At 42.8% G+C, this 22287-nt stretch overlaps 1 protein-coding gene across 1 annotated transcript in view; it reads left to right on the top strand.

The window, feature by feature from the left end:
• Nucleotides 1-22287, top strand: part of F13A1 (coagulation factor XIII A chain) — a 159839-nt gene that overhangs the window by 135545 nt on the left and 2007 nt on the right. The window contains exons 13-14 of the mRNA XM_084796409.1: nt 229-389; nt 14306-14442. Coding sequence (XP_084652535.1) covers nt 229-389; nt 14306-14442 — 298 coding nt within the window. The remainder of the gene's footprint in view (nt 1-228; nt 390-14305; nt 14443-22287) is intronic.

A 22287-nucleotide genomic window follows, 5' to 3' on the forward strand; every position in this document is an offset into this window, starting at 1 on the left:
CTCTATTCTCCAGTAAGACCTCACTGAATATTACATTTCCAGTGTATTCTTTCTTCAAGCAAGAGTCAGGAGGGCTCATATTTAATTGGCTCTTTGTATCTGACTTTTGCTGTGTTCTTGGTGACTTGTCTGCTAATGTGGGGAGGACGGGGGGGGGGGGGATCAAATAAACCAGATCCCATCTCATCCAAGTCTTGACGATGGCCTGTTGGCTTTTCCTCCCTCTAGCCAAGAAAAAGGAGGTGCTGGTCAGAGCAGGCGAGTACATGAGCCACCTTCTGGAGCAGGGCCTCCTGCACTTCTTCGTCACAGCACGCATCAATGAGACCAGGGATGTCTTGGCCAAGCAGAAGTCCATAGTCCTGACTATTCCCAAGGTCATCATCAAGGTCAGTGAGCATCTCATTTCAGACAAGAAAGAAGGACAATGTACATAGTTGGGTATCCAGGCTCTCTCTCTCTCTCTCTCTCTCTCTCTCTCTCTCTCTCTCTCTCTCTCTCTCTCTCTCTCTCTCGCTGTGTGTGTGTGTGTGTGTGTGTGTGTGTGTGTGTGAGAGAGAGAGAGAGAGAGAGAGAGAGAGAGAGGTTCCAAAAAACATAATGGAGCTAGGATCCTCCTGTTCTTTGAAAGCAAGCCACTCTATATATAGCCGCATGCATGGAACACTCCTCTTCTCTCCTTATTTAAATATATAGATGTGACTGCAGATATAAATATAGCCTGTGGTATAAACACACTTGTGGAGGAAGATAAAGCTGTGTAATGGAGACAGAGACTCAGAACTCTCTGTGTCTTCAGAATAAAGTGGGTCAGCCTTGCAAACTACCTACATTGTCCCATCTGCATTCTGGACAGTGATGCTACTCACTGAGGTGTGACTGTATACATTAGGATGTGCAAGCTGAAGTCTACAGCTGGACCGCAATAGCTGAATATAAATACGCCATCACAAACACCAGCCAGATGAAAATATAGAGGATTCCTAGTTCTCCAGAAAGCTCCTTCCTGCTTTTTCCTGTTCACAGTCCTCCTCACTCACCAAGGTGACAAATTTTCTGGCTTCCGTCACCATAGCTTGTTTTCCCCACTTGGCTAATGGCTTTAGTTGTACAGAGGGAACAGAGTTAGTTGTCCAGGTAGAACAGGAAATTTCTTCTCAGTTTGCTCAGTTTGCTCAGTAGCTTGGTGAGGGAAAGTCGAAGGAATGAGGGTGGAAGACAGGAGCACCTGCTTTACCTGCTGCTTCTCGGCAGCATAGACTAACTTCCAGCGCTATCAGTAGGCAGCCTTACCAAGACACCCCTCTCCCCTGGAAGCAGGAAGCCAAGCATTCAGTGTCCACCTTGGAAGGTGGCATTTTATGCTATCTGGATGTGGGCTTAGAGAAGCTCCCTAATGTCTGAAGAGCACTTTTCTTTTAAATGACTGAGTGATTAGCATGGATCCAGCTAACAGGAAGTCCCTTAAAGTAACCACATAATCCACATGACCCCAGAGATCGGGCACTGGGTAGAAATGAGAGGTGAACCTTGTTTCCTATGAGCCATTTACTGTAAATCATTTTTTTTAATAAAGCTAATGGCTATTGTGTGGCATTCAATATGGCTGTTCTGCTTGCTTACAGACTAGGCTCTGGCTGCTGCTATCAAAGTATATCACATATATAACTGAGGTTTCAACACTCAATAACCCCTCCAGATGAGCAGTGCAAACGTTTCCACTTTAGACTTGGGAAAACTGAAGTACAGCGAGGCTGTAAAACCTGTATGAAATCGCCTTGCCATCAAGAGATAGAGCTAGCGCTCCAACCCCAGCAGTCCAGCTACAGAACCGGAGGATAACTCCTTCCACTTCTTCTCAAAGTCTGACTCTGTATAGATGCACAACAGGCCTTAAGAAAGGCAGAATGCAAATGAGGATGTATAGGCTGAGGGAGAATTAGAATTCTGTAGGTAGAATCCGAAACAAATTCTACATCAGAAAACGGGCACTTGGGTTGCTTCAGAAGTCCTTTCCTGCCATGACAGCATGAATTCAGTAGCTCCGGGCACAAGGACCAACAGTAGCAGGAGTCACACTGGCTCTCCCACAGTCAGGGGTCTTACAGATCCCCCTCAGACACACAGGAAAGGCATCTTTTGCTGCTCACAGGGGGATGTTAAGTAGGGCCCATATCCATGCTCAGATCTCTGCTTTTCCCACCAGAGACAGAGCTCTCATATTCACCTCATTATGAAGTGATGGCTTGTCCCTGCCAAGATCTCAGGAGAAGCCTTTCTGAGTTGTGAAGTGCTCAGACCACAGCACAAAATAGAATTTAATTGCACCGTTGATAATAAACTGTGTATATGGAAGAAACTGATACCTTTGATCTTTTTAGGTATTATTAATTAGAAGGGTTTTTAAAAAGCTATCTTCTAGGCTTCTTTAAGAGCAACTGAAGTCCCCGAGGCAGAATCAGAGATGTCTCATTCCACAAGTTAGCAGACCAGGGCAGGACTTGAGCCAGCCTTCATCCAGTTTAGTTTGGGCTACCTTTCATTACAGAAGCAGGGAAGCTGGTTCTGGAGGATGTTCATTCAGGGTCAAGGCCATTGACTGGGACTGAAGTGTAAGAGAGAAGAAAGATCTGATTCTTCCCAGTGCTAACACCATCTAGGAAAAGTATAGGCATTTTCATCATATAAGCCTTTGGCACTAACCCACTAACCTCAAGGTTAATCTAAATCCAAACAGAACAAGAGATGTGCTAGGGGAGGCACTGTACATCTTAATGACACTCAGGTCTCACCCACCTGTGAATGGTCCTGATTCCAGAAACTATGGGTGGTATACCAGGCATCTGGGACTCCCAAGACATGGGAAATGAAACATAGCTCTATTCAGAAGCCAGTCATCCTCTGAAAGTGATGGAGAGAGCTGAGAGCGGCAGGGAAGGGGGTTGCAAGTAGGGATGCTGGAAAGATGGTTTTAAAAAAAGCCTATTCTGTTGAAACATTACATGCGAGAGCACTTCTAAGAACTAGGTCACAGGAATGGCATAAAACAGGAACTCTAAACACACTAAAAGTACAAAACCCACAATGGTTCAAAACCCATAGGTCTAAAATTACCTAAGACATGTGTCACCAAATGCTAGGAAAATGCTAGACTATTTTGTCCATCCCTCTGAACCAGGGGTGGCTCACAGCAGGCTGAGCCTCTCACAGATGCTGTATGTGGATATGACAGGCACAGGGTGAACCTGGGAAAGGGAGTTAGGAGGACAGGCCCTTCCAACTTCATTCTGCAGAGAGGAGAAGAGAGGAGGCCACCATGGTGATGGTGGTGAGAGCAGCTTAGAGGTAGTAGGAGCTAGATTTTTCAGTGATTCCCTTTAGCATCTTACATGAGGGAGAGGTATTACTGTAGCCTTTGCACAGAAAAAGCTCAGAGAGGTCAGTGCTTCATAGCACAGTAACCAAAACAGGAACCCTGCACTCAAATTAAGAGAATTTAAAGCTGTTTGCTCCACAGGACACCCACCTAACACTACCAAGTCACTGAGGCTCCCAGAGTCTGTTTCCACAGTGGAGTGAGAGTGGTAATTCTCAAGTCAAAGGATCTTTGTGTTGCCTGGGCCAAGGATATCTGATGACTATGTCACAATAAACACCTGATATGTGCCACTTGTTCTTACTGTAGTTGCTTCTCCTCATGACTATACCTGACCAGGGAAAGTCAGAGGCCTCTTTCCCAGGTCTTTCTTGGTGTGCATGTGAGACCTCAGGGCCACATTGTTCTCACACTGAGACTTTTATAGGAAGCAGAAGTGGCGCCAGCATCAACAGAAAGGCGTATGTGTGGCAAAGTGGAGAGATTGCAGCTTTAATGAATTATCAGGAATTAAAACCAAAGGAATAGACCATCTTCAATGAATGATTATCATTCAACTAGCAGAGATGTATACAGAAACTAGCATAGATACTAGAGGGGAAAAAAGCACAGGAAAGTATGGGGCGGGTAGACTAGACCACAGAAGTGGCTTTATTTAGGGTAAAGGCTAGGAGCCAGGCAAGACTAAGATAGCCTCAGAAAAGCACATAGGACCATGTGGAGTTGAGTCTAGACTGTGAGGATGAAGCATTGCTACTGCTCCATGGACAACAAGGCTTTGGTGGAAACCCATGGCAACGTCTGTAGCAAAATCACTTCTTCTCTACAGAGTCTTTGTGCCAAAGCATTGCCTTCTGGGAGTCTCCGCTTTGATCTTAGGAATGGAGCTGCCTGGAATCCAGCTGTTCTCTCCCATCTCCCTTTTTAGTGCAAATCTATCCTGGGATGATAACGGATCTGCCCATCTGAATCTTAGATACCATCCACCAAAGCACCTAGGCCAGCTGCCATGTTCTTACATCATAATGGGCACATCTCTGGCTTCGTTCATCCCACGGCAATAGAGACTGGGTTTGAGTTCATTTTTCTCCCTTTTAACTATGCCCCGCACCCAGCACTCATGAGTCACCGTCATGGTGTGTGATCCTCATATGGGAAACGGCAGGGGGAAATGCTCATTAAACTTTAATGAGCATACATCTCTACTCCCGTGCTATCAAAATATTTTGATGAGAAAAGTATATTTTATTAAAAGCAGACTTTTTCTCTGCCTTCCCATGTGTTGATTGTCAAAAGCTGCTTTAAGTCAGGGGGAAAAGCTCCCCAGCATTTTAATTGTTAATGAGCAGCTGCCTTTTGGAGAAGAGGGACCACAGACAGAATCAAGCTGGTCTATAGACTACACACGTGTTTGCTGAAGTGCTGTGACCCACAGTGGGGGAACAGCAGTCTAACAGGGCTCCTTGGTCCTCAACAGTGAGTGAGTCTAATGCTCCAGATGGGCAGCAGCAGCAACCCTGCAGAAACAATGCAAGCACAGTGCCTGGGCCACCAGGCCCACATTCCCACCTAGAAGGCACACAGCTAAAAAAAGAAAAAAAAAAAAGGCAGCTTCACAGCTACAGTGGGGCTGGCAAGAATAGGCCACATAGGAAATGTCCCTGCTGACCCCTGAAAAAAATCTAGGGAAGGCCCCATCTCATCCAGCCCTTACACACACATAGACTGTGTCCATCAGGCTCAGAAAGAGAGACATGCCCACCCATCCACTGAGCCCCATACATAGGCTGGTAGAAAGCTTCATGCCCTATGAAAAGGGAACCCTTCCCTACCTGGCCAAGGTATGTCATAGTTCAACCCATGTCATCTATCTCAATAAGATCATACTGTTATGTTCCAACTAGAGCCTTTCATTATGTGCTCTGATTCTTGCTGAGGTCTCCAGGCCACCTTAGAACTCTGACTCTGCACGTCTCTCTAGTGAGGCAGGGAAGATGCCAAGGTGGCTTATGGGGTACCTTTTCCTCCAGCATCCTGTCTTATACACATGTGTCTCAGAGGACAAATTGAAACTGGGGAAACAACTTGATGCAGTCAGTGTGCTGGACTATTTAATGGTGACTAGGTAAGGGATGACAAGGCTTCTGTTTGCTCTACAGGAGCCTAAATGTTCCAAGTTTTTCATTAATACCATGTCACAAAAACAACGACCATGTTCTAATCCCTGCGTTCTGTGCTAAAGGCTTGGGAACTCTGACCACTTTCTCAATGTGACAAATACTCTATATACGTGTGTGTGTGTGTGTGTGTGTGTGTGTGTGTGTGTGTGTGTACACATCAACTAAAAGAAGGAAAGGGTGACTCTGGCTCATAGTTTCAGAGCATCAGTCTATGGTCAGTTGTTTATGTTGCATAGTGATGGGACCATATGGTAGAGAAACTTGATATCCAGGAAGAGGTGAAAGAGGGGGAAAGGCCAGGGTCCTAGCATCTCCTTCAAGAACATACACCCAACAATATAATTTTGTTCCACAAACCCTAATCCTTAATGTCTCCACAACCTCTCACACTTGTAGCTTAAGCCCTCTGGGAGACATTTAAGATCCAAACCATATTATATTATGCTCCACGTTTACAATAAAATCTCTCTCTCTCTCTCTCTCTCTCTCTCTCTCTCTCTCTCTCTCTCTCTCTCTCTCTCTCTCTCTCTCTCTCTCTCTCTCTCCTCCATGCTCTATAGTAACTCTGGACAGATCACCAGATCTCAGCCCTCTCCTTCAAAAGGAATGGTCTAAAGTCAAGGGAACCTCCTCTCTGAAGTTGTCTTCTCCCAGAGAATGCCAGATGAGGGGTTTCCTGCCCCAGCTTTCTGTGCTCACACCCACTCACACCCACTCACGATGTTGATCAGAGAGGATCACAGCTGTGCAGTGAGACAGAGTAAACTGTGTCAAGAGAGAGGGCACACTCCGGCCTCTATGTGAGCTCCAAGGCTCTGATGTGGGCATTTCCATCTTCCCTCTCTGGACAGCTGTGTAATATTGTTCATGTAAGAAGGAAATGGAGGCATCAGGTATAACTGTGATGCCCAAGCTGCAGGCTGCTCTATCCACTTCCTGTTTGCTGTTCTCTAAATCTTCAAAATGATAGACACACAAGGCAAACATCTGGAATAAGCAACACATCTTCCTGCTCTGTAATTCTATTACATGTAGGCTACTGGAGCTCTTTTTTTTTTTTTTTTAAGTATATCCCCAACTTTGTCCTAAATAGAAAATCCCATTATCATCCAGTAATGTACCTCAAGGCCCCAAGGCCACCTTGTCACATTTCACTCTGGTGTAGGAATCGAATTCTTTCCTCGTAAAGTCAAAAAGAAAAAGGTGGGTGGTAGCTGTGTTTTCAAATATAGTTCGGGGTCAACTTAGAACCATTGCCCTCAAAGGATGGCTTAGAGATAACATGAAAAGCTAACACTGCAAATGATTCTTCGGTGGGTTGCTATTTTTATCTCATCTGTCAGAGATCACAGTGTGGGTGGTGTTTCAAGGAAAATGTTTTATGTCAGAAAGACCTAGATTTATTTCCGGGTCTGCTCTTCCAATTTACTAGCTCTAGTTGTCTTTTTAAGTTTTACTTTCATGTCAAGAGAATAGAGGTAATAATGACAATGTGTATATCCATGCCCAGAGCACTACAAGGATTCAATAGGCCAAAGTAAGGGAAATGATGGCTAGGGTCCTCGAATTACTAAGTAAGAGCCATTGTAAGTCATCTGCTTTGTTATTGTTGTTAAACAGAGTGGGGCAGGATATGGTTAAGCAACGACCTAGTACCATTTGCATTCGTGTCTCATTCTCCTTATTGTGTGAACTCAAGCAAGTCACACAGCTTCTCTGTGCCCCCATTTCCTCATCTGTAAGCCCACACTATCTGCCTCGCATCCTTGTATAGGCTAACTGACTTGATACAAGTTTCTGCAGTGACAGAGATTTTTAAATCCGCACTGTCAATATGGTATGTGTTAGCCACAACGAGACTCTTGAGGCCCCCAAAACACAGAGGCCCCCAAATCACCAAGTTGGAATTTTTCAAAGTTCATTTCCTTTTAATTCACTTAAGTCTAGCATAGCCACCTGGGCTAGTGACTACCATCTTCGTCAGCATGGACTTGATCTTGGGGAAACTGTTGGCATCATTTAGCAATGACAGGCTACATGTTAGTGGAGAGAGGTGCTGGCTCTGCAGCTGGTGAGCAGTTTACAAACAAGCAACTCCTTATTTCCAGCAGTGACCATGGGTGAGGTGGAGAATAGAAATTCAATTTCCAGTGATACGTGGAGGACATGATTCAAAGCACTTCAAATAAGGACTGTTAGGTGAATCTAATAAATTGTGTGAATCAAACTGCCAACTTAAGTCATTTTCCCTCTTCCTCAAACTTTTCCTTCATTTGGATTTTCTCTGTGGGTGAGGTGGTCAGGGAGAGAAGAGAAAGAATGATTTTCTTTTTTGCCAAAAAAATCTGAGTTTGCTGCTCCTCTTCCTGAACTTGAATAAAGGGCAGAGCTCGGTGCATCAGTATTACTGACTACAATTACCTTGAAAAGATGTATTATGTGAGTTTTTTATGATTTGGTTTTTTTAATAGGTATTTTAAATAAAATAGTTTTATTGGTTACTTTACTGTTAATTGCAATAAAAAAAATACCATGACGAAGGCAATCTATAGAAGGAAGAGTTTCTTTGAGTTTACACATCCAGAGGCATAAGGGTCCTTCATAGAGGGGAAATATGGCACTACTGAGGCATGGCAGTGGGAGAAGAAAGCTGAGCGATCACATGCTCAACCACAAATAGGAAGAGGAGGCTGAACTGGAGATGAGGGTGAGGCTATGAGATCTCAAAACCCAACCCTAGTGATGTACACTGACCATCAAAACTACACCTCCTAAACCTCCTTAATAGCACCACAAACTGTTGACCTAATGTTCAAATGCCTGACCCTATGGGAAGCTGGGAGATATTTCTCATTTAAACCACTAAGGAAGTGAAAACACCAGGATCATGAACTATCTGTAAGAACAGGGGCGCCTCTAAGAACAGCACATGCTGAGCTTTTTTCTCTAGTCCCTGTCATAAACACACCTCTCCAAACTCAATATTGCTCCTTACCCTGAAGTCTTCCTTTAAGGCTTTATGACAGCAAAAGGAAAGAAACACAACAATATTGGCATAGAAGTGTTTTCACAGCATGAAAAAAATGAGCTGTTCAGAACACAGAAAGTATTCGACACAAACTCTTCCCCCCCCCCATAGCCATTGCTCTCTACTCCACAGATACCAACACATCTCCTAAGTCAGTAAAGACCAAGAAAATGTTCTATTCTTTTCTAAGAAATGAGAGGAAAACAGCCACTCAAATTTTCCAAGAAAGACTGTTGAATATTGAACTAGTTAAATATTGTGCTTAGGTTGGCTTCAGTTTGTGTGATTCAGCATCCTCTCAAGATGCAGGTATGGGAAATTGAAATGTTTGGGGCAAGAAACAAGTATAAGAGAATAGATATCGAACCTTTGTTAATTGCAAAGGACCACAGCAGCCTGGATAAAGTCCTCCTCCATCAACCACTTCTCCCAAGCCTACTCCTAGACACAGCATTGATGTGCCAAACCCAGACACGAGTTGCAGAGATAATACCTAGAAGCAAACTAATTGGCTGTGACACATGGAGTTAGCCAAGACAGCTCTGTGCTTTCTGATCTAATGCCTTTCCACTAAGGCAAAACACAGCCGGAAGCCTTTCAAATGCGTGTTGGGCATTCCTAACCCAAAACTCCAAAATACAAAAATGTTTGCGCTCCAACCTATAATGTAAACATGTTCTAGAGTTCAGAGTATTTCACATTTTGGGGCAGTCAGCTAGTAAAGTGTATATACAAATATCCTAAACATTTCCAAGGCTTCCATCTAAACTTCTGGTTTCCAGCAATTCAGATAAGGAAACATCCCCTGTCACAGTTCTCAGTGTCCTGAAAGACTACGTTTTTCCCACAACACAGGAATTTTCCTGGGAGATAGTCCTGCAGCAATAAAAGGATTCTTAATCTGCGGCTCATGGATCCTAGAAAATAACCAATAGCCTTCATGGTTCAGAGTGGAATGCCTGCAAATACATTTATGTGGTACTGGATAATATGTTTGTGTAGAGAAAGTGTTAACAGCAGCTGGAAGTGTTATTTCTTTGTACATATTATTACTATAGTAATTGTTGCTGTGGTTATTAATGAAATCGTTCCTGTGACAACCTCATACAAGCATATAAAACATTCTGATCACTCTCACCCCAACCTCTCTAATCTCCTCCCCACTCCCGTCAATGCTCCTCCTCCTTAAAGTCCCTTTCCCACATTAGTGTCCATCTCTTTCCCTTTGTTGCTCATTTATTTCAAGAGGGTCCTTTGTGACCCTCAGTTTGGAACTATGCACTGGAGTATGCTGGGGCCACTTTATGTACACATTTGAAAACAATGGCTGTTCTTCCCCACAAATTCATCAGTAGCCAACAGTTTGGCAAAGAAAGACTGCACTCTAGAGCTATGATTAACTGCTGACAGGACCAATCAGGTATAGGCTGGGGGCAATTTAGGTTCATTTATTAAGAAGCTTCTATTCATCCTTGTGATGACCATGGTGAAGGCAGATGTACCAAAAGGGTTCTCCTGGAGCCAATTAGAGTCATCACAGCAAACATTCTTACCAAAGGAAGCAATGTAGCCTTCTCTAAGTTAGAGAAAACTATTTTTAAAATTAAGTTGGAGGGGGTTTTAAGTTATTTCAACTAGACACAATAGATTTTTTTTTCATACAGGGTTTCTCTGTGTAGCCTTGGCTCTCTTACACTTACTCTGTAGACCAGGCTGGCCTCGAATTCATAGCAATCCGCCTGCCTGTGCCTCCCAAGTAATGAGACTAAAAGCATGCGCTACCACACCCAACATGACACACTAGGATATTAAGCTGAGGACACCATATGAGACACTCAAATAGACCAAGTCAAAACACTTGGGAAGAAAGCTAAAGATTCAGTTTTTCAACATGTCAGTAGTAATGGCTTTCAAGGGTGGAAGATGGGTACAAGAAAGTACTTTGCTTCCCAAGGGATATTTGGCAATTTCTTGATATTTGTAGTTGTCATCATTTCTGGGGCATTGTTGGCTGTTGGTATCTAGTGGACAGAAGCTGGAGATGCTGTTAAACACCTTCTTGTCACAAGACAACCCCTACAGCTGAGATCCATCCAGTCCAAAATGCCCCTGATGCTGAGGTTGGGAAACCCTGACTTCTAGTTGACTATTGCTTTTGCTGCAGCCTTCAGACCAGGTTAATCCATTCACACTGTACCAACCCAGAAGCTACAAAAGTAATTTACAGCTCATGGTCCCATGCTTTCATTCGTGGGCCTATCTCCTCCTCATCCAACCTTGTTTCTTTTCATTTTTGTCAGTGTGGTTCTTTGAAAAGTTCCCTTGCTCCTGGTGAGCCTGTGGACATCAGAACAAAGGAGCATTGGTTGTTTGCTCACTAGTCTGCTGCTGTAGCATCCAACATCACTGGCCATCATGACCTGAGTTCTAAGTTGAGGCTCTCTCACAGAAATACTTTAATTTGAATCTTATCCTGGTCAGCACCTTCAAATTTTCTTATTAATCACTTAATTTCATAAGAAATAAAGTGCCAACACCAATGATCCTGCTTCAGAAAGCTTTTTCTTCTTTAATAGATGATTACAGTATGGCCATATTGCTCCTGTGTGCCTTAGAGCTAAAGGAAGTGCAGTCCTTGTGTGAGAACTCTCATGAACCATGCTTTTCAATGGATCTGGTCTTTAGTAATGAGCCAGAGTGCTCAAAATAAACAAATTACAGGCACTGCCATCTGGGATTCTAGCCTCATGATATGGAGTGGGCTGAGACTTCTGTAGTTTTCAGCTCCCATGGTTAAAGTACTGATCTCTTGCTGGCACCCAGCCCTTACATTTAGGTGTGCACACTGCTGTCTCCATCATTACTAGCCAGCCCCACCCTTAGAGCCTCTAAACATATCTTAGGAAACAGGAACATGATATAAACACGGTAAATTGGTGGAAAGTTTTATTTTTTTATAGAATTTAAATCCCATAGACATAAATTGAGTCACAAACCAGAAAAGCAAAACCATAAGATTTTATTCATAGCTGTAAAGTCGGTAAGCAAGGGTCCTCTTCTCCAGGCGATGTTCTTCCTCTTAATCTCCGTTCATAAAAAAGTCTCCTATCCATATGTATCTTCTAATAACACACATTGGATAAAGAAACAAATGTAATAATGGCGGGTTGTTACATAGAAAATTCAATCAACAAGTAAATGCCGCTTAAAAAAAATCTCCCAACTTACTATTTTCTGGGCATAGGATAGTTATTTGAGTTAAAAGTGGCATTGATATTTTAAGAATCCTCAGCTGTAGTTTCAGTGAAACTTGCAATCTGATTTTTGTGCACCATCTCCTTCCACACATTTGTTATTAGGATAAAACTATCATCATCACCACCACCACCACCACCATCATCATCTTGTTCTCAAGTGAACTTGGTTTTATACAGATCCATCTATTTGGCATTCTAGTCTCTAAGCAGACAAAGGAAACTCATTGCTGCTTGATCATTTTCTAATATATTGATTTTGTATTTTAAAAAGTCTTCTAAGTATGAGGGACTTAGTAAACAACAAAATAGGAAATAGTAATATCACTCTCTATACATTATCCCATACAAATATAAGTCCTTTTTAGAGACAAAACTGAGTCTAAAAGAAGTATAAATGGACAATTACAACATAAAATATACACAGCTTTAGCAATCAAAGAAATTAAAATCAAAACTGTATTGATTATAAGTATTTAGAACTAGTTTGGCACCATTCACTTAAACTTAACAAAAGTATTAAGGTCACTCATAGGGTCTAAGTTGATTTTTTGATCCATACAGTACTAAATATGAATCACCTCTAATAGAGGGGTTGAGCTTCAGATCCAGGCAGAGAGTAGTTGGTTACTGCCACAACAGCTGTGCACCACTATTGCACCACTGGACACATCTTGCCTGGGTTCACATCCTGGGAACACCACAGGGTTCACAGCTGAGTAAAACCTTGATGCCTTTTTCTACTCCTAGCATCCCATATAGCACAAATGCTACCCCAGCTTTAATCAGAGAGCCTTTTTTGGGGGGTGATGAACAATAGTGATTAAAAAGATGGAGGAGTGTTCAAGGTGCTAAGAATAAGTTGCAGTTGAATGTTCACCCATAAATATCAGATGCAAATATATCAATCCTTCTAAGGCTCAAGTAACATCAAAGAAGAGGGTAAGGAAAATGGAGTTAAGGTAATTAGAGTGTACATTATACATGTGTAAAATTGTCTAAGAATCAATTCAATAAACATCGTAAATTTTAAACTGCATTATGATTCCATCTTCCCAAGTTAGAGTAGCTATCATCAAAGAAACAAACAACAAATGCTGAGAATAAAGAGGAAAAGAAACCCTTACACGCCATTGATAAAAACACATACCGATGCAGCCACTGCAAAAATCAATATGGAGGCTTCTCAGAAACCTAAAATTAGTATTACCATATGGCTATCCAAAGTCTGGGTATATACTTGAAGGAATTTGAGTCAGATGAGCAAAACAATGCCATAACAACAGCAAAAGCTATGGAGTCAGCAGCCAAGATATCCATCAACAGATTAGGAAATAAAGAAAATAATGTGTATATACCCTAGAAAATGGTTTTGTTCTATCATAAAAACATATAATTTTCAGTGAATGGATGAAGATGGAGAGCAATATGTTAAGTGAAATAATACAGACTCAGAAAGACAAATATTGCATGTGTTCATTCATATGAGGACTCTAGATTTTAAAAAACACAAGCAAACCTAAAATTGAAGGGAGATTATTTGAGAAGAACAAAAAGAAGAAGAAGAAGAAGAAGAAGAAGAAGAAGAAGAAGAAGAAGAAGAAGAAGAAGAAGAAGGTGACCATCAAGCCAAAGACAGATGGCAAGAGAGGTAACTGAGGATGTGACCAAAGAACAGTATATGTATATTCAAATATGGCATAACAAAGCCTGTTGTTTTTATGTAATTAATAAGGCTAGTAAAAATGGAGAAAATAGAGAAAAGTGAATGAGTGGGTCACCCAAGGCAGTAGCCTAAGTAACCACCATTACCAGCATCTAGCTTTACCTCAAACAATGCTCTACCAAATACCTGATAGTTTGGGGGATTGTCCTGGGTAAAAAGGACACTGATAGTCTTGTGTTCTCTGAACCTCTACCCTGGAATCAGCTGTGGCTGCAGATGCAACCTCCTGTGGCTGATTTAGCATAGAGGTTCCTCTTCTTCAATCTCAACAAAGACTATGCCTAGGGGTTTTTCTAAGATGGCGACAAGAAAGCACAGGCCTGTGCACTGTTTCCCACGCCTTCACCTGTAGAATCCCTCATGACCTGTGCAGGGAAGTTGAGTTTTTCCTGAAGCAGAGTTCCACTCTCTTGGCTGCCCTCACTTTGGAAATCTGTTGCTCCACAGGACACACTTCTGCCTCCTGCTGACAGAGAGCAGCCAGTGGTCACAGCTATTAACCTTGGCTCTAATTAGAGGAAGTTTTATAATGAAGAAAATAGTGTGGTAGTAATTAGTACATCTTTGCCTCAATAGGTATTCTCCAGTCAAAGTAATAATCTCGCTTTCTCTCACTGGCAAGTTGCCAAGGAGTAACCTCACTGTAAAACTTGAGCAACAAAATAAAATGCCTAAGGAGATGGCAGCAGATGTGCTGTGTTGTGGCTGATGAGCTATGTTGTCATCTAACTTGTTTCACAGGTCCGAGGTACCCCCATGGTTGGCTCTGATATGGTTGTGACTGTTGAGTTCACCAATCCTTTAAAAGAAACGCTGCAAAATGTCTGGATGCACTTGGAGGGTCCTGGAGTAATGAGGCCCAAGAGGAAGATGTTCCAGTAAGTACCAGGACAAGGAGGGAAGCAATGAAGAGTTAATGGAGCTCTGTATGTATGTCTGTCTATCCATCCATCCATCTATGTTTATCTCTCTTTATCTCTCCTAGCTCATATATACATACATATATACACATACATACATACATACATACATACATACATACTACATACATTCGTATATTCCCACTGAAAGTATCTGACAAGTTGTTCCTTCTTATGGACTATTTCTTTGGGATATGATAGAAACAGAGTTGGTCTAACACTTCTACTATTAAATCTCTTACACCACCTTTCTGAGGTAGATGCAGGAATATGGGACTTTCAAGAGGTAGACTGGTGCCAGGTGGTGATGACACATGCTTTTAATTCAAGCACTCAGGAGGCACAGGCAGGCAGATCTCTGTGAGTTCATGGCTAATCTGATCTACAGAATGAGTTTCAGGACAGACAAAGCTACCTGTCTTGAATCCCTGTCTTGAAAAACAAAAACAAAAAAGGTAGACTTGTTGAAAGATTATTAATATTTTATACTGATTTATAATTTTAGTATAAGTCAGTGGTTACTCCTCAACCAGATTTATACCCAGATAACCATATAGAAAGACTAGGATCCATTTAATTAGCTTAAAGCACACTGCTGTACAATAGTTACTCCTTCCTAAACCTCTGAGCTGGTGTAGTTTCCTCCCATTTATATTTCCTATATTATGCTTGCTTTTTACTCATATCCTAGGTCTCGCTCATTCCTCCTGGTGGTTCCTGGTCCTCTCCATGTACATCCCTTCTGTCCTTTCTGCTCTTTCTCCCCCACCCCCATCACTGTCACAGGATGTCCCAAGGTATTGTTCACCATTGGCTAGCTGGCTTTTATTGGCAATACAGAGAATAAGTGTTGACAGGAGAATAAATGAGACAGGAGATACTTAGAATAAACATCACAATGCAATGTCCAGATTGAAACCAGATAGTGGGGCAGAGAAATCAGCCTTTGACTGAGCAAGGGTAAACTGTACACAGTCCATAAGAATATTATGCCAACATAGACTCGAGAATAGAGTAAAAACTCTCATCTAAGGTGGCTCCTTCCAGAATTCAACTTCAGATTATTTTTGCTGCACCAGCTCTTCACGAATCAATCAATGCCAATTGTGTATCTTCAATGTATTAAAGATGATGGAGAAAGTCATCCCTTTTTATAAGTCTTGTCTTTCCAACTCCATTCTTCAACCCTACCAACAGGCATTGCCTAGAACTGTTGGCCTTAGTTGCTGTCCTTTTAGTTGATCCTGAGGAGTTCTAGACTTTGTCCAGCCTTTGGTACCATAGACAACTGTAGCTTATGTAGTAATGTGAATAGAATTATGCCTCTTCTATGCCAAGCACCACCAGACTGCACCCAGCAGGTCTGTCTTTGTAGCCTCTTCTAAAAGCCTGATGCTCACACAGCAGTTCATGCCATGATCAGGTAGCTTTCACTGCAGAAACAGCATACACTTGCTACTTCCTTGTCTTACCAGCAATCCTAATTTCTTACTAGAACAACATAAAGCCCATTTCTCTCCATGTGGTCGCTTGAAAAAATTGCAAACAGCTTTCTCTTCTTCCTTGAGTCTCCCCTTCCAGGTACCAGACACTTGTCCTTCCTTCATCTTTTCTTCTTCTAATGCGATGCTAGCTCCTGCTCTCTCTTTACGCTCCAATTTGTCTGTGTTCCTCTTAAAGTGTGACATCCAGAAGGGATCCCAATCTTTGAGCTTTATTACTTTCATTTCTATCACAAACAAGCCCTTGTCAACATCAATCAATCTAGCACATTTCTTGAGGGTGACCTTCTAAGGCAGAGGAAAAGAAATGGAGGACTCCGGAAACTGCCTTATGACCCTCTGCGCTGGGAATGTTCCCAATGCCCTTGATAGAAGCCATCCCTATCAGCAAGCTGTAGTGCAAGCGCCAGGCCTCACTCAGCCTTTCGGAAGCACCTTTAGAGTTCATGAAATGCTCTTTGCATTTCTTTTCACCTGCAGAGCTTACAACCTTGGCATGTCATCATCTCGGAGTAGCCCTATTGCAAATTCAATACACGATAGAGAAAATTATTTCAGTGCTTTTTTTTTTTTAAAAATGCAAACACAGGCCATAACAACATCCCTATGCTAATAAGAAAGTTGTGAGGGGAAAGAAGAATTAAATTAGAAATCAACGCCAGCTAGAGGAAGAGGTCAATCGCAACGGCCCTGTTTCTGTCAGAAACAGGAGTCTCCCTCACCCGTTCTCGCACCTTCCCGCTCCAATTAGATGTAGGAATTGCTCAGGCAAAGTGAAACACGTTCTCTTTGCTGAACTATATCTTTGCCTGCTATATCCAATTTTTCCTTCTCAGTAACATTGAGATTTCTCTGGGGTGCCAGAAAGTAGTGCTATACCTGCACTTTGACTGCCCAGGGAATTCCACCTTGATTGAGACCAACACATGTGTTCTGGTTTGTGTAAGTGACCCATAAAGTTCCACATGAAAAAGTTGGGGGGGGGGAGGGATGGATGGATGGTGGTTGAGTGGATGAGAAAGTCATGGAGCCACACAACCTAGAACTTTAACCTTCTGAGCTGGGAGCAGACTTTTTTTTTTTTTAATTTCATGTGTACCTTATGTCAGGCACTTCCTTATAATGGTGAACGATGACTAATACAGCATGGAAAGCGATGCTATATCCCATTAAAAAAAAAAAAGATGATCTACATAGTACAATGACACAGAGGTCAAAGCTCATGAAGTTTAGGAATGCTTTGCTTATTGTTAATTTCTGATATTGTTTGGTAAATCAAGGAAAGGAGGCACAAAGCCAGCCCCATAAGGAAGATATCCTCCCTACACATTGGCTTACAGTACACTGAAGCACATAAAACTAGTACCTAAGTTTATAGCAGATGGGCCCATGGCAGGCAGCTGGGACTTCTGTGTTCCTCAGCTTGGGGATGGTAGCATCCCCATAGACATTCTGGTGACTCAGAAATTACACAACACACATGTATTGATCAGGGTTCTGAAGCGGGAGTAGTTCAAGGTCAAGAGCCAGGCAATTGGGTGCCTGTTGAAGACTCATCTTGGCTGGAATATAGCCCTCTCCTCACCAGGTTTTCTCATGGTGGAATGAAAGTGTAGGTAGGTGCTCTACTTCCCTTCTAAGAGCTTAAATCTTATCATAAAGGCCGCATTCTCACAGCCTTAGTTAACTGCTTTAAAAACCTTTGTCTCTAAACGTCATCATATAGGGTGGACCCAGAGTATTAATATCTCCAAGCAATGGAAGCTTTCTTCCTCAGAGTCAAAACTTGGAGCATGTGTAGGAGTGTGTGTGTGTGTGTGTGTGTGTGTGTGTGTGTGTGTGTGTGTGTGTGTGTGTGCAGGGCATGGAATCAAAGGGATTTGTTCTCAAGTTTGGCTTGAAAACTTCCTGTTTCCTCCTGCCTTAGGCATACGCATTTTCAACAAAGACCAGAGGCAACCAGCATCCACGTCCACAGGGCCAGATAATTAGAAATGTCCCATTGTGTTTAATGGTTCTGAGATCTAACCTAGGAGTGCCAGATTCATGTAACTTCTTTCCACCTTGTATAATTCCATAAGCCCTGTAGGGCTCTGGCATCTTAAAGAATTAGGAGATCACTACCATCCCCCATCCCCTAGATCTTTGCTCTGGATCTAGTACAGGGAAGCTCTCCAACCATGACGTAGAGAGGACCAAGGGCAAGAACTACAGAGCAGGGAATCAGAACCAGAAATATGAAAGCAGTGCTGTATGACCATCTCCACTCAGGGCAAACCAACATTGCTGAGGTGTGGTTTACCTGTTGGTACCCAGCTCTTATCCTGGCTGCCTCTTGCCTGTCTCCAGTGTTCAGAGGCCCTGCTTCCGATGACCCTTAGCTTTTAAGTTTCTTTATTTGAAAGTCCCAAAATATTAAACAATGATTCTTCTAGACTCATTTTTTTTTTTACTTTAAAACATGATCAGGTTCAATGAATTAATTCAAGAGAAAAAAAATCACCAACTTGGTAATCTGACATTAAACTTAGGTTGTCAGAAGCTAAAAGCCAGCTAGGGGATGAACCGCAGGTGCTTGCAGCTCATTGTGATGATGACTGCATTTGCCTGTGTGGGTTTGGGATAATAAATGACCAGTGCTTCCTGATGGCTCAGCACATTCCTCAGCATCATTTTTCACAACATTTGTAACCAGGAAATAGGTTTACTCCAACGTTATTTTACTGGCTGAAATGAACAAACGATTTTTCTTCTTTCTGTTAGACATTTATCTGTAAGCAAAATGCCCCACTTGTGAATTTTCATATCTCAGTATCTTCATCTGTACACATATTATACACAGATAGCTTTGCTTAATAAGAGCGAAGCAAGAAGCAAGGTTGGAGATTTTGTTTCTGTGGGAGGTAATTTCCTGCTTTGCGCCAGTCCATGATAGAGCCTGAAGCAGGGTAACATTTTTTGCAAGGTGGGACATTGACTGATTATGAGAAACCACAGGTGAGCCGAGGAGTGAATCTAGGTAACAACAACAGAGATGGTTTGAAGTAAATATCAGAAACTCATATTCACATTGAATTATTCACTCTACACTAAGGACTGAGCACCATATGTCTACAAGCAGGCAGAAGGAACTTCCCTAAATAAAAAGGGCTCAGGCAGAGCAAGCAGCAGCCACAAAGGTGGAGTGACATTATTATAACAAGGGTTCGTTTTGAACATTTCTTTCCATAATTCCGAAGGCAGAACAACCATTAACTTTCCCCACTTGCTTCTTGCCGTGCCCTACCTAATGGTAAGCAATAGTGGTGTCAGTATTTTTCAAGCTTTGAATCATAAAGTCAATTTGGAAACAATGCTTATACAGAGGTTATACGTTTCACATAATTTGGTTTCGTGAAACTGGTTGAAATAACGTGGAGAAGCCATAGCTACAAAGAACCAAAATAAAGAAAATAGTAACTTCTACAGAATCAATTTGGACATTTTAATTATCATTGGGAAGGCAGGACCTGGAACATTGAGAGTGTTTTCATGGCTGTTCTCACCCAGCGGCCCATGTACAAGGGAGAAAGATGATTACCCACCCTGTGTTTGGGGATTGGTAGCTCCTCCCATTGCTGTGGGAAAAACATCTGGCAGGAGCCACTTAGAGAAGGAGAATTTATTGTGTCTCCTGGTTTCAGAGGCAGTAGTCCATTGTGGAGGAAAAAGCATGGTGCCATGGTTCTGGGCCTTTATCCTGTGGTGAGTGTTTCTCTCACTGTGGTAGATTGGAAAGCAGAGAAGCAGGGACAGGCCATCACGCTCAGAAGTGCCCATTCCTGGTGGCCCTCCTCATCGAATGACTCTGCAGCTGCTGGGGACTGTGAGCTGGTGGTGAACACTTCACCTGCAAACCAGAACAGGCGCTCTCTCCCTTCTTGTCCCAGGGCACGTGGTGGCACGGGCATCTGGAACGTACATTGTTCTGCTGACTTTAGGTGATATTTTGGTGTTTTAACTTCATACCAAAGCGGTCAAGCAAAGACATATGGCTTCTTATTTCTTCCTTCGTTTGACCTCTGCTTAAAGTAATTCTAGAATCCCAAAGGCAAATGGGAACTCATATGACTGCAGCCTTTGGGCTACATCTGACTATCCTTGGCGGTGTCCTTGGCCACGCCTCGCACAGATACCCAGTCCCAAACCAAGTATAGCCACCGCACTTTTGTTTCCAGCTTTTTCCAAGTGACCAGGAGAAAAGACCCGACTCTGACCCTTGAGACCTCTCTTGACAAGCAATGGCACTGACTACACAGTTTCTTGATGACATAGGCTCTTCTTTGCTGGGCATAAGCGCTGTTTTCTGGTCCTCCAGCACATCTCTGCTCTTGAGGGACAGTCCCTCATCCTTTCCTCATCCCAGTTTTCCCACAACCCCAGCTCCCCTCCCAAGCTCCCTATCCTGGGCATTGATGTGAATGGTGAGATTCTTGTCTGGCTCGGCCAGTCTGCGATAGGCCCCAGAGTGTCGGATACACTGATAAGAACACATTCCTCTTTTAACCTGAATAAGTGCCCTTTATGGAGAAGTAGGCTCCTTGCTTTCTCATGTGGTCAGATAAACATTCATTTATACACAGCCATGCTCATAACGGTGTGGACAGGAGCCGCCCTCCAGGCTCACATACCACTAGGGGAAGAGGACTCCCAACAGAACCCAGCCTACTCACTAAGGCCGTCAAAACTTGCTTACAGTCCCAATTAGGAGATTTACTCACTTATAGGCCCTGACCACCAGATATATGGTGATATTCACTTTCTGTTTATCCCTAAATCAGATTAAAACCCAAGGACAGCCCTTGCCTCAATGTCACCATAACACAATAACCTGGCAAAGATTCCGTCACACTATGAATTATAATCCTGGCAAGGATTATAGATGGAATAGCAACTGAGCCATGCCTCTGTCATCATGTAAGCAAATCAAAGAGCTGGTGCAGCTAAAATGTCAGCTGATGTTTCCTGAGTCTTCCACTCCATGCCTAGCGATGTTTGCTAAGATGCAGGCTGTTTGCAAAGCTTGTTCCGGGTGAACCTCACAAGAAAAGTTCTGTGGGGTTAGTACAGTGTGATTCCCACTCTACAGACAAGATTGAACCTAAATAAGTCCCTAATCAAACGAGAGAGTCAGGTCTGCGACCCAAATGTCCCAACTCCAGGGTTCAGACGCTGGCAGCCACAAGACTTCTGTGTCATCTAGACACAAGGCACTGCAGATTGCTTAGATAGTAGTGTCTGAGTTTTTAAGTGATTAAATTAATTGCAATTTCCTTTTCTTTCTATAGCTCCAACTGACAGGTAGTCATAACTGTGAAATAAACCCCACATACAATTGTGTTTACTCTGGAACCCTGCTATGACCAAAATGGTTTTCTTTGGTATTCTTATATAATCAAAACTTCAATTTTTTCATAACATCTAAACATCCATAATTACTAAGTATTTACAGCACCTTTGGTGCTCCAAGTCCACTGGAGCAATACTGGCATGCCAGTGAGCTGTTTGGAGCAAGTCCACCCTGGGCAGCCTGCGTTGTGCCACCTCCAGGTGGAAGCAGTCGGTTCCTCTGCTCTGGTATTTTGGCAGTTCCACCTTTTGCTTCCAGATGCTAAGGAGCAGCTGGGCATGGTGGCACACGCCTGTAATCCCAGCACTTGGGAGGCAGAGGCAGGCGGGTCACTGTGAGTTCAAGGCCAGCCTGGTCTACAAAGTGAGTCCAGGACATCCAAGGCTATCACAGAGAAACCCTGTCTCGAAAAACAAAACAAAACAAAACAGATGCTCAGGAGCCTATGCAATTCAGTCTAACCCACAAGCAAGAATCTAGGAATAATCCACAATAATTCTGACTCTGGCCTTTCTCTTCTCGTCTCTAATCCATTAGACTCTCATACTGATGGTTCTGTAGATTCCTTTGGACATCAGTTTTATCATCTGCAAAATATGATATTGTATTAAGTCATTTCTGATATGCTGGACCTTTATAAGCCCATGAAAAGAACAATGCTTTGTGTGTGAGTGTGTGTGTGCATGCATGCATGTGTGTATGCATGTTCCCCTGTGTGTGTTCACATGCACTTGCATGTGAAGGCCTGAGGTTGACGTCAAGCATTTTCCTCAATAAGTCAAAGGCTGCTGAAGGTCCAGGTAGGATTTAAAACCCAGGAAGCAACCAGTGGAACAAAGATGAGATAAAGCAGATCAGGCCCATGGACTGGGCCACAGGGGAGGCTTCTGCGCCAAACTGGAGATCATAGGG

The sequence above is a fragment of the Acomys minous genome, assembly GCF_964271855.1.
Source record: "Acomys minous genome assembly, chromosome: 9".
NCBI lineage: Eukaryota > Metazoa > Chordata > Mammalia > Rodentia > Muridae > Acomys > Acomys minous.